General features: G+C 39.2%; 1 protein-coding gene across 4 annotated transcripts in view; it reads right to left on the bottom strand.

The window, feature by feature from the left end:
• The window catches only part of NOS1AP (nitric oxide synthase 1 adaptor protein), a 62,646-nt gene that overhangs the window by 24,277 nt on the left and 23,180 nt on the right, over positions 1-15,189 (bottom strand). For all 4 annotated transcript variants that reach the window (XR_011850271.1, XM_072127649.1, XM_072127648.1 and 1 more), the window contains exons 3-5: positions 8,673-8,765; positions 7,253-7,311; positions 4,297-4,405 (exon numbers count right to left, since the gene is read on the bottom strand). Coding sequence is in view for 3 of the 4 variants with exons in the window: in XM_072127649.1 (XP_071983750.1) it covers positions 4,297-4,405; positions 7,253-7,311; positions 8,673-8,765 (261 nt within the window). In the remaining variant the exon portion in view is untranslated. The remainder of the gene's footprint in view (positions 1-4,296; positions 4,406-7,252; positions 7,312-8,672; positions 8,766-15,189) is intronic.

The following is a 15,189-nucleotide window of genomic DNA, read 5'->3' as shown; positions in this document are numbered from 1 at the left end:
ACCATAAAAGTCAAATAAAAGTTACTAAAGAAGTGCGGGGACGTGAGGATTAGCCCTTAAAAGGGCTCTCCTCACGTCCCATTGATCCACCTACCACCCGATCTACCTTTATAGGTAGATTTGTGGTGGTAGGTTCCCTTTAAAGCCAGCAGAGCATACACTAAAAATGATATTCTAGGTGACAGGTTCCCTTTAAGTCATAAACATTATCATACAATAAATTTAGAGACCGGGGAACAGCACCAGACGACTGAATTTTCAAAATCAGAATAATAAAAAAAAAATAACAAAACTTTTAGGCTCATAATTTACATTGTGTATGGAGAATTAGCACTGCATTACTTGCTAGGTACTCGCGCCTGCACACTATAGTGGTTTATGTCACGTCTCCCACGTCTGATAAACCATCAGTCCTCAAGTAAAGGGATTAGTTTAAAATGAACTAGCAGAGGTGGTTAATATATGACCCCCGCAAAGAACAATGTGAAGAAAAAATAAACTTCAGACGAACATTGAGATTTATTTTAGCCACGACCCAGGAGACTTTAGATATTAAACTCTCCATGGAAACCAGAAATAATGAAATTGGGAACCACAATGTTCTCCTTTTATTAACTGAGGATCTCCTAGATACTGAACTGTAAACATCAGGAAACGGCAGCGGAAAGGCCGGGAGCGAGCAGTTGGCACCTTTATAGAAAGGAAGAGGTGAGGAAAACAGCTGGAGGCCATTGCTTTGTATAAGAGTAGCCAGGGGAAGCAGAAACTATTGCAGGTCATTAAAGGCATGAAAGACTAAGTCAGTGATGGGCAGCTGAGGATGGCAGAACTAATATCCCATAGACCTATAGACAGAAGATACTGAATAAATACTGAAATTACAACTACAGTACTTGTGTCTTATATGTTTATGTATGTATATTTATTTTATCTCTTTGTGCATGATGTGTGTGAGTGTGTTAGTATATACATTTTTGTATTTATGTGCTAATACATGTGTATGTAAGGGTATGATATGTGTATGTATGTGGTAGTATATACTTATGTGTATCTATGTAGGTGGCATTATACATGTAAATTGTAATTGCATTGTGTGTTGTATTTTCATATACACGTGTGTATATATTTATCTTAATCATGTGCTTGTGTGATACTGTACCTTACTCAGAGTTTGCCTCAGTTTAGGCCACTTGCACATAACAGAAATTGTGCAGCAGATCACGGCCGCCACAATAGAGATCTATGGCTCCGGATCGCAGTGCAGTGAGCACACTATGGAGCACATTTATTATGGAGAATTCTGGCACAGAAAGGAGCATTCTGGTGCATATTCGCACCATGCACCACATTTCAGCAAGTCAATGTGGCGCATAGTGCACAGTTTTAAAATTCTGGGATGCAGAGTGCCCACTTTACATAAAGCCCAGGGCCCATTGTACTCTGAATCTGCCACTGATGGGGACCATTGGTTACTTCTCAGAATATTGCTTGTAAGCTGAGATGAGAAATTCTGCCATGACGACTGCAAGGCATCAGGCCATGCTGGACTAAAATAGGTTGAAAAGGGCATCCACAACCTCCCAGTCTCGCCAAGGAGCACCTACTTGTCCTATTTGCCTTACCAAGTCCATGCTCAGGGACACTGGGCATGGACTTGGCAAGAGAAATGGGGCAATTCTGGGCTCGGCACCTTGTTGGCTGGCAGAATTTGTAAAGAGGAGCCGCCTTCTTGGAGCCCTGACTCAGCCTGAAGGGACCCCTTCCTCTTGCTTTCAGACTTCCAGCATGGGCGCCATCTGAAAAATGCTCCCTAGGAACTACAGCTCTTGTTCAACTGGAAAAAGTGTTTCACCCTAGGTCGAGTCAGGGCTCCTGGAGGGTGGCTACGTTTAGAGAACCTCCCGGTCTTAGCATAAATTCTGTTGCAACTAGAACAACTTGACAGGACATAGCAGAAATAAAGGCTTCCACAACCTTCCAGTCTCAGAACTTTGTTACGACAAATTGCCAGGAAATTTGGATTTGTGCTGAATTGAATTTTTTATTAAATGTTGTAAAATTCTATTACCGGTAACTTAGCTTAATTCAAACAAGCCTTATAATTGGGGTCATGGTCTTGCTGGAAAACAAATTGTCTCCTCAGACACAGTTCTCTTGTAGATTGCAGAAGGTTTTCCTACAAGATTTGTCATAAAACATGCAAACCAGACATGCAAATAACATTTGTTGTGGATTTTGATGCAAATAAATAATGAATCTGAGAGTTAATGTCCTGCATTAGAAATTTCAGCAACTTGAAAAATGAAAGTAAACCTTTAAAACATTTTATTAAAAAATTCTGAAATAAATAGAAAATAAATTAAAATTTGATTAAAGGAAATATCTTCTATATGTCTTTAAGTAAAGCAGCTTCTCTGTGCCTTTTTATGCTTCCTTCTCCTGTAGTGAATATCTGATACCTTCTGAGGTCCATCCGTGTCAGAGAGTTAAGAAGGCTAATGATTAACTCTTTACATGCCAGGAGAACATTTACTTGATGATTTAGCTGTCTGAGGAGATTAGACTATCCAGTGTCTGTAAGAGTTAAGTCATTACACACTTTATCAGGTCCCTTTATCTGGCAGTCAGTGGATACAAGACAGAAAGCTGATTTACACAACGGGGCTCATTTACTAAGGGTCGTGGATTACACTTCGTCAGACTGTCCACCTTTTTTGGGAATTACACGGCTTGCGCAGGTATTTAACTAGTGTCTGCACTGGGATTTTGGCGCACACAATGGATTTTTGGCACTGGCTTCCATGCGACTTAATTTAGGGGGCGTGCCATCGGACAATTCAACTGACTCGGACTGAGCGCAGGATTTAACTTTCAAATTGCGTCGCAAGCCCAAGCACTTACATGCACCACTAAAAAGATGAATTCCGTCGGACCTGAGCAGGGAAGTGACACATGCAGGATATCGGGTGCATGATCTTAGTGAAACAAGGCACACTGCATTATCATCGGACAATGCACTTTTTACTGTGCACCTCCTGTTAGTTGTGTCAGAAAACTGGGACAAAATCCTGCAGGGTCAGCATTATTTTTGGCACACAAACCCTGTTGGTTTTTTTGTGAGGCCACGCCCCTTATTTTGAACCAGAAAAATGTCTAAATCCATTAATAAATGTGGTGCAGGCAGATTAATAAATCTCCCCAATAAATTGTGAGCATGTTGTAATGTTGTACATTCAAAGACCAAAAAAATCAAAATAGAAACAGTCAGAAAAGTTTTTAGTAAATGTGTGTTCAATAATTCTGATACAGGTAAATGGGTTTTTTTTAATGATAAACAACCAAACATTTTAACACAATTCCATGTTTTACACACACACACACACACACACACACACACACACACACACACACACAAATATAATTAAAATATAAAAGGTTGCAGGTGGTTAGAGAAAAAAAAACCTGATAGGTCATTTGTGCTACGACAAATTGCTTTCTAAAGAAAGTATCAGGCTGAAGGCAAATATTCAGCACAAAGCAGTGAAAGTGAAACACCTGCAGGCTGCAAAACAGATGAAATATTTCTCAGATCTTTTGATAAGAGTTGAATCACGCTAGCCTCTTTCTTCTCTGGTTTTATTCAGAGAAACAGCAGGTGATAATAGAAAAACCTTTCGGAATTAATGACAACTAAAACTGTATTCTCTGTATACACATTTAAAAAAATACAGTATATAAGAAAAAAAAATATCTGATTTGTTACAAATTCAATTGAGTATTTTTGTAGAATATCAGTTGCCTGTATATGGCGCAACCTGGCCACGATAATCAGATGTGAATTACCACTAATTGTTTGGCTGCACTTGTCCATGGCAAATATTGGTAATATTTACCATGCCCATTTACCAGTTACCCAATATACCCAGTAGCAGGTAACCGATATACCTATTCCCCAGTTTCCCCAATACTTTATTGGCAAATGAACAATGATCATCACCTGAAGCACTGAATCTGATGGTACACCCTACTAATAAACTAAATTTAAGAACCATGGGGCCATGTATGGGTGCATTAAGTGGACATAGGGTGGAATTTACACCTTTTGCTGTGGTGACATCACATTGACGTCATGTGCTGATATCACCTCTGTATACCAACACAGACTGGAAATGCTGGACCAAAGAGGAGAAAAGAGTCAAATCGCCTTTTGTATAATGAAACCATTGTTGACTGTAAACCAAACCATCATTAAAGCACAAAAAGCTATAAAGAAAGTCATCCTTCCTTTGGGCTTACCTTTTTCTTGGCCTTAAATACATTACAGCGGAAGATATTACTGGTACCATCTCTGGCAATGTAACTAAAGATCTTGAGGTCTTGAGAGTCGTGAGAAACATAGAATATTCTGCATGGAAAGTAAAAAGATTGTTAAAGATGTGATCAGAAGAGCAATAAAATAAAGAGGGGTGTTTAAATCTGTGAAAGGAATTACAGAGTGATCACATATAGTATACCGGATAGAGAGCATCAGAATTCTATATTTTAGCCTCATAACTTGTACAACTGCAGATTTATAGTGACCTACATTACACTGTTCCTACAGGCTAAAATAAATTCATGGAAATAGGTTTCCATTTTAGGAGCCTAAGAGTGATCTGGATTGGCAGCAGATTTTCTTGTGCCCAAAAATCTGTGGCCAGTACAGATGACTCGATCACTCTTAGGCTCCCGAGATTGATACCCACTTCCATGAATTTATTTTTAGCAACAGTAATTCAGGAGTGTACATTTGAATACAATGTTGTGGTAGCTTTCTGTACGGAATTTGGAATGAAATACCTGCAGTGTATCAATTTTCTGATGTGGATTCAGAAATACTCTATGTAACCACTATAGTTTCTACTAGATTTCACATGGATCTGGTGTTGACTGGTCATCTGCTGTCCTTTCTGATCCTTCTATATACATGCACACTTGGCCAGCCATTTATGCTGAACATGAAAATATGTTTTCCAGGATAGGACATAAACAACAATTTACAAACCAGTATATCTATTCCATTCTGGAAAATGTATTTGCATATTTCCCAGAACCCCCTGGCTATAAGTCTCCATACGCCTGCAAGGAGGCCTTAACGTACAAAGTCTCTGTAAGGAGAACTCTTACTTCCTGACTAGAGATGAGCGAGAATACTCGTCCGAGTATACTGCTCGGTCGAGTATTAGCATACTCGGACCGGCTCGTTACTCGGACGAGTATTTCGCCGGCTCGAGATCGAGCAGTAAATTAATAAAATAAATTGAATAAAAGTATTTTTATTGTAAAAAAAAAATATTACACATGTTTGCAGATGTTTTACTTGTAAGAACACATTGAAATAACACTATTCTTCACTTTCCAGGTGTTCGCGCGTGTCTCCCGCTAAGTTCGGAGATGTTCGGAACATCTGGAATGTGAAGAATATTGTTCTTTCAATGTGTTCTGCACTTAAATGGTCCTGTATTCACTGTTTTTAATGTTTTAATTCTATTCTTCACTTTGCAGGTGTGCGCGCGTGTCTCCGAACCTATCGGGAGACACGCGCGCACACCTGCAATGTGAAGAATAGAATTAAAACATTAAAAACAGTGAACACAGGAGCATTTAAGTGCAGAACACATTGAAAGAACACTATTCTTCACATTCCAGATGTTCGTGCACATCTCCTAACTTAGCGGGAGACACGCGCGAACACCTGGAAAGTGAAGAATAGTGTTTTTTTAATGTATTCTTACAATTAAAACATCTGGAAACATGTGGAATGTGTTATTATTTATTGTTCTTTTAATGTGTTGTGTTAGTGAAAAAATGCTCGGGTCTCCCATTGACTTCAATGGGGCTCGTTATTCGAGACGAGCACTCGAGCATCTGGAAAAGTTCGTCTCGAATAACGAGCACCCGAGCATTTTAGTGCTCGCTCATCTCTATTCCTGACCCTTCATTCTGAACAGCGATTATTATTATTATTAAAGACATGTGAAGACGACTAATCTTTACAAAAATTTCACTGTTAAAATATCTGATGTCCTCAACAACTTCTAAAACTGTAAATAGAGTAGTGATGGGCAGTCCGGCTCTTCTTAGTGAGCTAGGTCATTAGGCTCCACTCACTTAGAAGTGCCAGCTCTTCTGGTTCCTGAACGGCTTCCTATTAAATGTATAATAGGGAGTCTCAGGCCAGTGAGTTACCCCACTCCACACCCCTATAAGGTTAAATGAGGCGTGGTGAGCTGATTAGGGGCGTGTTAGGTGAACTATTGGCTCACTGAAGGGAGACGACTCCCGTCATTCAAGCAAAAGAGCCGGCTTGTTCATGAATGACCCATCACTACAATAGGGTAGAGTTGCTACTTATGCTTGGCCAGTCCCAAACATCTCATATTTATGGTCATAATAAGTGATTGCCACTCTGCTTTCCCATGTAAGGGCCTGTTCAGATAAACATTGTCCATTGTTCAGCTTTGTGTTTTGTCAGTGTGCAGTCAGAGGAAGTCTAAGGCTACACATTATGGATTCATTCATGTCCGTCCTCTGGTCTCAATTGTTCTGCTCCCTTATGCCAAAACAATGAATACTTTACAATCACCAGATGTTTCAAATGATACACAAAAAAATGACACCCCCCCCCTCAAGATCACACTAGCTAGAATTGGGTCCGTGGACTTTTTGGATTTTGACCTTAGAAGGGACTCCGAAACAGAGACGGCTAAAGAAACTTCTAACTCTTTAGTAGTCTAAAGTGGTCTGCAAAAAAGACAGGAACATGGCATATAATTATCCTTGGCATTAATATAATGAATCTGTCTGCAGTCCGTGTCTGCACAGGGCGTAGACCCAATGTATCAAATACAGTCATCTGCATTAGCCCTAAAAGGAAAGCAGTCGATAATAGTGGAGTCACAAATAAATAAGACTATTCATAGAAAGTGAAAAAAAATCTACAATAAAAAATCACTGCTTTGATCAGAGGGCAGTTCCCCTTTTCCCAGCAGTTGTTTTACAGGACATCATAAATCGTTGATTGGTTTACTTAGGATCTGATAGTTGCATTGCTGAACTGTTGTACTTGATGGATGCACCTAATGCAGTCATGGTACAAGTCACATAAATTACCGTCATGGCTTAATCCATAAGGCTCCAATTACTATAGCTTGTTTTTTTTCCCAGAGCCAAACACAGACATGCAGTTCTTGTATGAATTGCAGACACTAACCTGTAGATAGGATCTTGCATGACCAGCATTTTGCTTTGATCCCAGTCCCACTCTTTCTTCTGTAACAAGACAAGGTTAGTCAGTAATGGTGAAAGATAACACATGGCCATCTAGTTCAGGTTTGGGTCAAATCTAACATCCCAATGCTCTTCTTGTGGGTACAATCACAAATATACTTTATGCTACAGGAACACAAGCTTTTATAGCCAGCCTTATGCTCCACATGTTGCACTAGTCTGCACTAACATCTCTGGACAGGGGACCCTCAAAATCAAGCATAATAACCCATTAATGAACTGTATGTGCGGTTCTGTAGCTCAAAGAATCACCAGATAGGTGTTTCTTTAAAATTAAACGAAAATTGTGTTTCTAAGTGCTATAGATCATAACATAGATCTCTGAACGATCTCTCACCCTGCAACCACTAAATTTGACTCATGACACCTAAAAGCGGGATGAGAAGGGTCATATTTGTCTGCCGTCGGGGGAATTTTTTTTTGAAAAGGTAAATGGGTGAGATTTCACGTAAAAGAGGAAACTCTAAAAAACATTTCATCCTCTTTCTGAGGTGGCTAGTAATTTAGTGGGGTAAAACCAGGTGACAGTTGCCCTTTAAAGTGGATCTTTTACCAACTCCCACATGTGGCAATCAGCATTCCATAATATAGAGACTGCTACACAGATTCAGGGGCGCTTTGAATTTTCTTTCTAGCCCTTACTAGCACAGTTGCTGAGATATCAGTCCCAATATCTGACCATAAGAATCCTCTGTCATAGAGGAGGTGTTAGAGTGGAGGAGTGTTAAATGATAATCTGAGTATTATAATCATCTTGGTTTCTCAGTAAAGATAAGCATAACAAACTCCCCCTCATCTGCTCCAATACCTAATGGTCAGATAAAAGGACTGATCTCTCAGCAACCAAGGGGGCTAGAAAAATTCAGTGCAACTAAAGCAACCCCTACATTATGGTATGTTAATCTCCACATGTGTGAAGTGGTAAAAGGTCCACTAAAAGGGGCTTTCCAGGCATCCTGGAAAATCCCAATGGACTTATAAAATAAGGTCTGCTCTGGCTCGTAGTTCCAGTGTTGCAATTTTCCCTACAATGGGCTTGAAGATTGGGGGGTCAAGGGAAATGCTGCAGCTAATCAGTGGCCTCAGCGTACCCTGGTGACGTTGAACAAGTGACATCAGACTCCAATTGTTCGCAGCAAGTCCTGTGACACCCAACACTTCCACCATTGAAAAGACGAGCGACACAAGGTTGGAATTGGGGCAAGGTTAAGCAAAAACAAAAGTGTACTAACCCTGCTCTGGCCCTTGTCCCTGGACCACCCCTTTAAAAATGCAGCAATTTGATTTCCCTTAAGATAACTCCTTTTTATTCTTCCCATAACAACCAGAAATCTGTCAGTCACCTTCTTCTTCTTCTTTAGGAGAACTTTCACACCATCTACAGAAACCAACAGGTTAACTTTCTTCTTCTTGATATTCTTTGCCTTGAATTCATACTGCAGAAGAAAGATCTATGTCAGTATCAAAAGCACTAAAGAGTCAGTCAGAAAGAGGTCACCAAAATATATTAGTGAAGAGGGAACAATACAAGATTTTGACATTTCTTTCCTGTGGTTGGGGGAGGCTGAAGAATACAATGGAAAGCCCGCCAGAAGAAATAATACACGGCAAGGAAAGAAGCCTGTTGTGCCTGACATTTCATCAAGTCTAACCATCAGTACTTCCCTTATAATGGAGATGCTGCTAATATTCTGACCAGAATTGTGGGTGGAAAATCTGCACATGATGCCACCATAAATATCATAAACTGTTAGATGTAATTCTTTTGTAAAGTTTCAAGCAATCTCAAAAAGGGGTAAATTAAAGGAGTTATTTTAGTATTTATGTTAAGCTTCTGCTTTTCCGTTCTCTTTTTTGGAAATTGAGCTTTTCAAAGAATTCTCTTTTCCTTGTTTCTTGTCAACACCTCTATATCAACAACAATAACAACAATAAGACCCAAGACATTTCAATTCCACTGCATCAGACTCAAACTCAGAGGAAACAGCATCAATTTTAAGGATCATAACGTAATAAGGAAGACAAAAAGGAAGGAAATAAAACTTTGCACAGATTATTCTTAACTCCCATTGAAGGAAGTGTGATATTTGACTATGACTCATTATTCGCAATCTCCATCGGGATAACGTTTTGGCCTCTTGTTCTGTACTGACTGTATAATGTTCCCTAGGAGCAAATGTGTAGAAACTTGTGATAATATTAATTAATAGTTAAGAGTGAATAAACCACCTATATAAAAGAAATATTAGTTTGAAGAATATCAGTGTATTGCGATGATAGTTTTTTAGGCCATCAGGTGCCAAAGAGGCTGAAGCTCACCCCAAACAGAAGCGCCTGCTGGCTTTGTAGTCAATGGCTGATTATGAGAACATGGCCATTTTTAAAGCCCAAAACAATTGTAGATAAAAAAAAAAAATTCTACAAACCACATATAGCTACTACTTCTCTGTTCCAGGTTCAGAGACTTAATGAAACAAAAGAACATGTATCCTTAACCACCAGCACCTGAAAACCCTTGAAATAAAGTTGTCATGTAGTGGAATTATCAACAGTTAGACATCAGATTTGTTTTAATGGTGCTACAGCTCCTACCGTTTTCCTGATCTTTGGTGTAGTTTGGGTGGCTACAGAGTGGCAACGTTCTGTGGTTACTGGCATAAGCAATGGGAACCATAGGGGCAGTGACAACCAAATAACTGTAGTGCTCACATGCCTGGCCAATGATATAGCGCAGGAGCTGCAGGGTGGACCACCTCGGAAAAATTAGCTTGGTTTTATTGTTGTAAGACATTTGGTACAGGTGGTCTCAAACCCATTGTCTGTCACAAAACAGATTGAAATACGGTAATGTACGCTGTATTTTTTTCCAATGCGCCAAGTTCCAAGTTCTGTGAGGAAAAATGGACATTTCAAGGTACACCCAGAGCTCTACTGAAACCAGACATGTTCATACATGGACAAAAGTTCACACAGAATACAACTTTATTTAATATTGATACAGATGTAACAAACAATACATGTGATGGTTAAAAACATTTAGAAGTACCAAAGTACATAAATACACAATGGTGGGCACCATAGCTCCACCATAATACAAACCCAGAGTCCACTGAGAAGTCATTCCGCAAAATCCGCCTATTCCAGTAGATAAAAATGATCGTTTACAGATGATTTAAAACAATATGTAGTCATTTTTTATTCTAAACGAGTGCCGGTCCTTTTTTTTTTCTTTTTGCATTGGACTTCACCTGTATCGGCACAGGACTACTGTTTCGGGCACCGTTCACATTGAAAGGCGATCTAATTCATCAAAACAAGCTTCAGAATGGTGCGCAGTGATTTTCTGCAGTCTATGCAAATCTTTTTTACTCCGTTTAGCAAAAGGTAATGACTGGGTTGTAGAAGCTCCCCATGCGTATCGTCACCTGAAGCGTCTTCCTCAGGGGTACATGGCCATGATTGTGTATTTAGGTACTTTTCAATGTTTTTAACCATCACATGTATTGTTTCTTACATCTTTTTCGCTATTTAATAAAGTTGTATTCTGTATGAACTTTTGTACATATACACACACTTCTTGTCTCAGTAGAGGTATAGTAGAGACTTCCCCACCAGTCTAATACCAATGATCTATCCTAAGGATAGGTTAGCAATACTATAAGCCCCAAAAAACCTCTTTAAATCATCATGACTCCAACTATATAGCATATTTCTAACCATTGTGTGAAATTAAGCATACAATCCTATCTGCCAAAGTATGAATCTTGTCTCGTTAGAATACAAAGAACATACAATAAAATTGAGTATTGCATAAAATTACACATACAATGGAGGAATATTTATTCCGGTTTAATCTTCCGCATTTCAGATAATAAAACTATGTTGTAAAGAGGTCCCTACGTATGAATACAGATCTGAATTTTCTCATGCGCGATGTAACGGCTTTCATGGAGTAATTACCGATAATAATAAGGTTGGTTGCGGCAGCTGGAGCCGTACAGTATGGCGACTGTAATAGGATGTCTGGCTGTCAGGGGACCATAGAATGAAATGCCATTTTATTGTGGCAGCTGGAAAGCTATTTCCGGCTCAACGTATTATAATCTGTCTAAAAAAACGAAGAGACAGAGGGAGATCGAGGTTCACGCGTCAGATCGAGTGTACATCCGTATGAAGGGAAATAGACCTTGGCACTTAGACTTAGTTCACACTGATTAATATTAGCTCTAATCAGACGCAGGCGATTCATTTTCTAGACATGGGTCTGGGCTCCTCATAGTGTTAATTGTCCCTTTCCTAGTCAAACGTAAAGAAAATGCATCGTTTCATTGTCCTGTCAGAGGGTTTCTCATGTCCCACCTGAAAAGCAGTATATGGTAGAAGTGGAAATGTTGAGAACTGAGGAAAATAAGAGTTTATGTAAATTGGAGCAAGAGAAAGCAGAATAAATTCTCACAGGACTCCTAAGAAAGACAGGAGGAGTCCTGCATAGTCATTGGCAGCCTTCTGTGCACATACATTGATACAGGGAAACTGCAGATCACTCGGTGAGGGTAGGATATTGAGGATTCCCACTGCTCTTCCTGGAGACCATCATGATTTACTCTGCCTTTCATTTGGAAATTCTGCTTCATATTATATAAATCAATCAGCCTGGTAGTAGGTTCAGGCTGGGCTGGTGCAGATGGAACTGAGTCCGGGTGGTGGAGCTCAGTTCTGGGCTTAAGTCTTTGGACAATCACATATCACAATGTAAACTGTTGCCTTACCAGGCAGTAGCTACAGATGTAATCACACAATATTCCAAGTACTAGAAACATCCTAGAGGGTTCATGTCTCCCCCTAACAGCTCCTGGCCTTTTTAAAAATAATTAAAAATGGAAAGTAAGTGACAGAAAGCAAGGTATCTTTTCTTTTTAAATTGATCTGTTAAAGGCATTGATTGATGTGAACGCTCACCCTTCCCCACGTTTAACTAAAGATGCTCAGAGTGCATGTAGTTCTGTCTCTGCAGATCCTTCTCAGTCCTGGCTTCAGCTAACAGGATGGAGGGGGGATACTCTCCAAGTGCCAATATCTTCCTAGAGGGGTTTTCTGGGAATAAGAACGTCTGATGCAAAAAACCCATAATGCGATAAATAAATTAATGTAACAAAACTCAATGTCATTAGTCACAAAATGCAGCTTAGATAGTTTGATTTTATGATTCACAAAATTTTATGGCCTCTCTAAAGTATGAGGAGTTATAACCAAGATGGCCGCCACTGGAAACTACAAGTCCCAATATCCTTTATTTTTATATTTCTGCTCCCAGTGATGACGTAACAGAATTTCTTGCTCTGTTACCATAGTAATGATGTGTAACTGTCATCACTACACATCACCACAACCACAGCCATACTGGATGCACTGCAACCAAACGACTACAGCCAAACGTAGTGGTGATCACATGACCTGCACAGGCAGGTGCAGGCCATGTGATGTGGACATGTGACCAGCAGCCATCTTCTGTCCTGTGTCTGTTCCGCGCGGAGGAAATTAATGGACTAATTAAAGGGCCAGAAGCATTTTAATACTTCATTACAGTCTATGTCCACAACTTTTTCTGCTAAAGGGGCAAAATTTTAAATAACAACTAATTACTTATTAGCTTATATTTTAAGGGCCCATGAATTATGCTTATTCCTGGAATACCCCTCTGGTAACCACAAACACAGTTCTGTCATATCAAAAGGGTCAGACACTTTTCAAATAATCACTTTCATTGGAAATGTGTCTGCATGTATATGTATCCGTGTCTTTGCCTCCTCTTTTCACTGTCCATCCTCACTGTAGTGATGTGTCGTTCGCCAACATGCCAGCTTTTTTAAGAGAATGTGAATGCAATTGTCTGGACTGAGACTCCCTGTTAGGGTGCATTCACACATGGCAGTGACGCATGCAAGGTGGGCAGCAATACATCAGAACAGATCATCAGTATATGTGTATGATCGCATGAAATCACAGCATGCTTCCATTAAGCCATGCTGTGATTTAATGTTTAATGGTTGATTAAAGGATTAAACGACATCTACCATCAGCTTTCAGATGGTAGATGTGTCCTAATAAGAAGTACCTGAGGAACATCATTCCTTAGGACATCTTTTATTAAAACGCTATATATTATGCACTCGACCACCGTTGCGCTAGCGATCTCGCCCCCTCACAGCACATACAGCAGGTGACGGGCGGGACCACTAGTGCAAAAGGGGGAGTGCTATATTCCACAATTGTAGCCTAAAGAGTTAAAATATAAGTAGTCCTGAGTAATGATGTTCCTAAGGAACTTCTTATTAGGACACATCTACCATTAGTAAACTGATGGTAGATGTCATTTCAGTGCTGAATGATGAAACTGAGATTTCTCGGAACGTTCACACAAGGCACAGTGTCCAACATTTGACATAGTACTGGTAGCAGTGAGACCTGTCAATTCAGTGAACAGTGCATTTGCAGGACTCAATTAACCCCTTAAGGACCAGACCCTTTTTTGTTTTAGCATTTGCATTTTTCACTCCCCACCTTCAAAAATACTTAACTTTTTTAAATTTTTCCATGTAAAGAATTGCGTGAGGGCTTTTCTTTTCCGTAACAATTTGCACTTCATAGTGACGGTATTTCATGCCGCGTACTGGGAAGCAGGGAAAAAATCCAAATGCAGTGAAATTGGTGTGGGCTTTCACTGTCTACTTTATTCTTGGAGTCATAAAGGGATACCAAATTTATATAGGTTTTATAATATTTTCATACATTAACCAAAATTAAAACCCACTGTACAAAACAAATTCTTCATTTTGCCATGTTCTGCCACTAATAACTTTTTCATATTTCAGTGTACGGAGCTGTGAGTGGTGTAAATTATTGATACTTTTCAAAATGACAAAAAAAGTTACAGGTTGGACTTATTTCTGTAAAATTTCTGGACTTATTGTTGTAAACTTCTGTTGTTATTTGTTATTTTGTTATCCTGAGTACATATAAGAAACTTGTCTTTGTGGGAATACCCCTTTAATCTACAAAATGGCTGCGCCCTTAAGGGGTTAAACTTACAGTAGGCAATGGAGAGGTGTAGAACCTCAACAGTGGTTATCTCTGAGTTTGAAACACCTATACACAGGAGAAATTCTCCATTTTACTATGACATTAGAACAGAATTTCTAAAGGCCACGGTTCAGAAGATATAGCCGTTTGAATTGAGCCACTGTCATGAAGTTTATACATGTGCTGCCATTTACTCTATACCAATATATATATATATATATATATATATATATATATATATACCAATATATATATATATATATATATATATATATATATTTATTATACACATCTATAAATATATTTAAGACAACCCCTTTAATGCAATACGCCAATTAGTGAAAAACTAAATTTGCAACGGTCTCAAAACTTTTAGTCCTGACTGTAGAATACTGGTATGAAACTTCTTTTATACTTATAACAAAACATATGAGCTGTTACACAATGTACCCTTTATGAATTTTTATGATACAAGGAAAACTCAATGTTATTGTTTTTTACGTAGGAAATTGCATTCCAGCTATAGCCAGCAGCAATGGTCTGTATGTGCACCTTGTAAGCCAGCGCTGCCATCTCCACACAACCACTGCCTACAAATCTATATAAGGGACCAAATAAGTCAAGATAAATAACACAAGGATTAACAAAGTTATAGGTGGGCAATCTGCTCATTTCCATGGAAACCACCCTATGTGTCATATGTTGAACACGGCTGATCTATATAAACTTCGCTGCTGATGATAATGACATGAACATAAAAACTGAACACCACAAAACTGA

The sequence above is a fragment of the Engystomops pustulosus genome, chromosome 10 (assembly GCF_040894005.1).
Source record: "Engystomops pustulosus chromosome 10, aEngPut4.maternal, whole genome shotgun sequence".
Lineage (NCBI taxonomy): Eukaryota > Metazoa > Chordata > Amphibia > Anura > Leptodactylidae > Engystomops > Engystomops pustulosus.
This window is presented reverse-complemented; position numbering and strand designations above follow the sequence as displayed.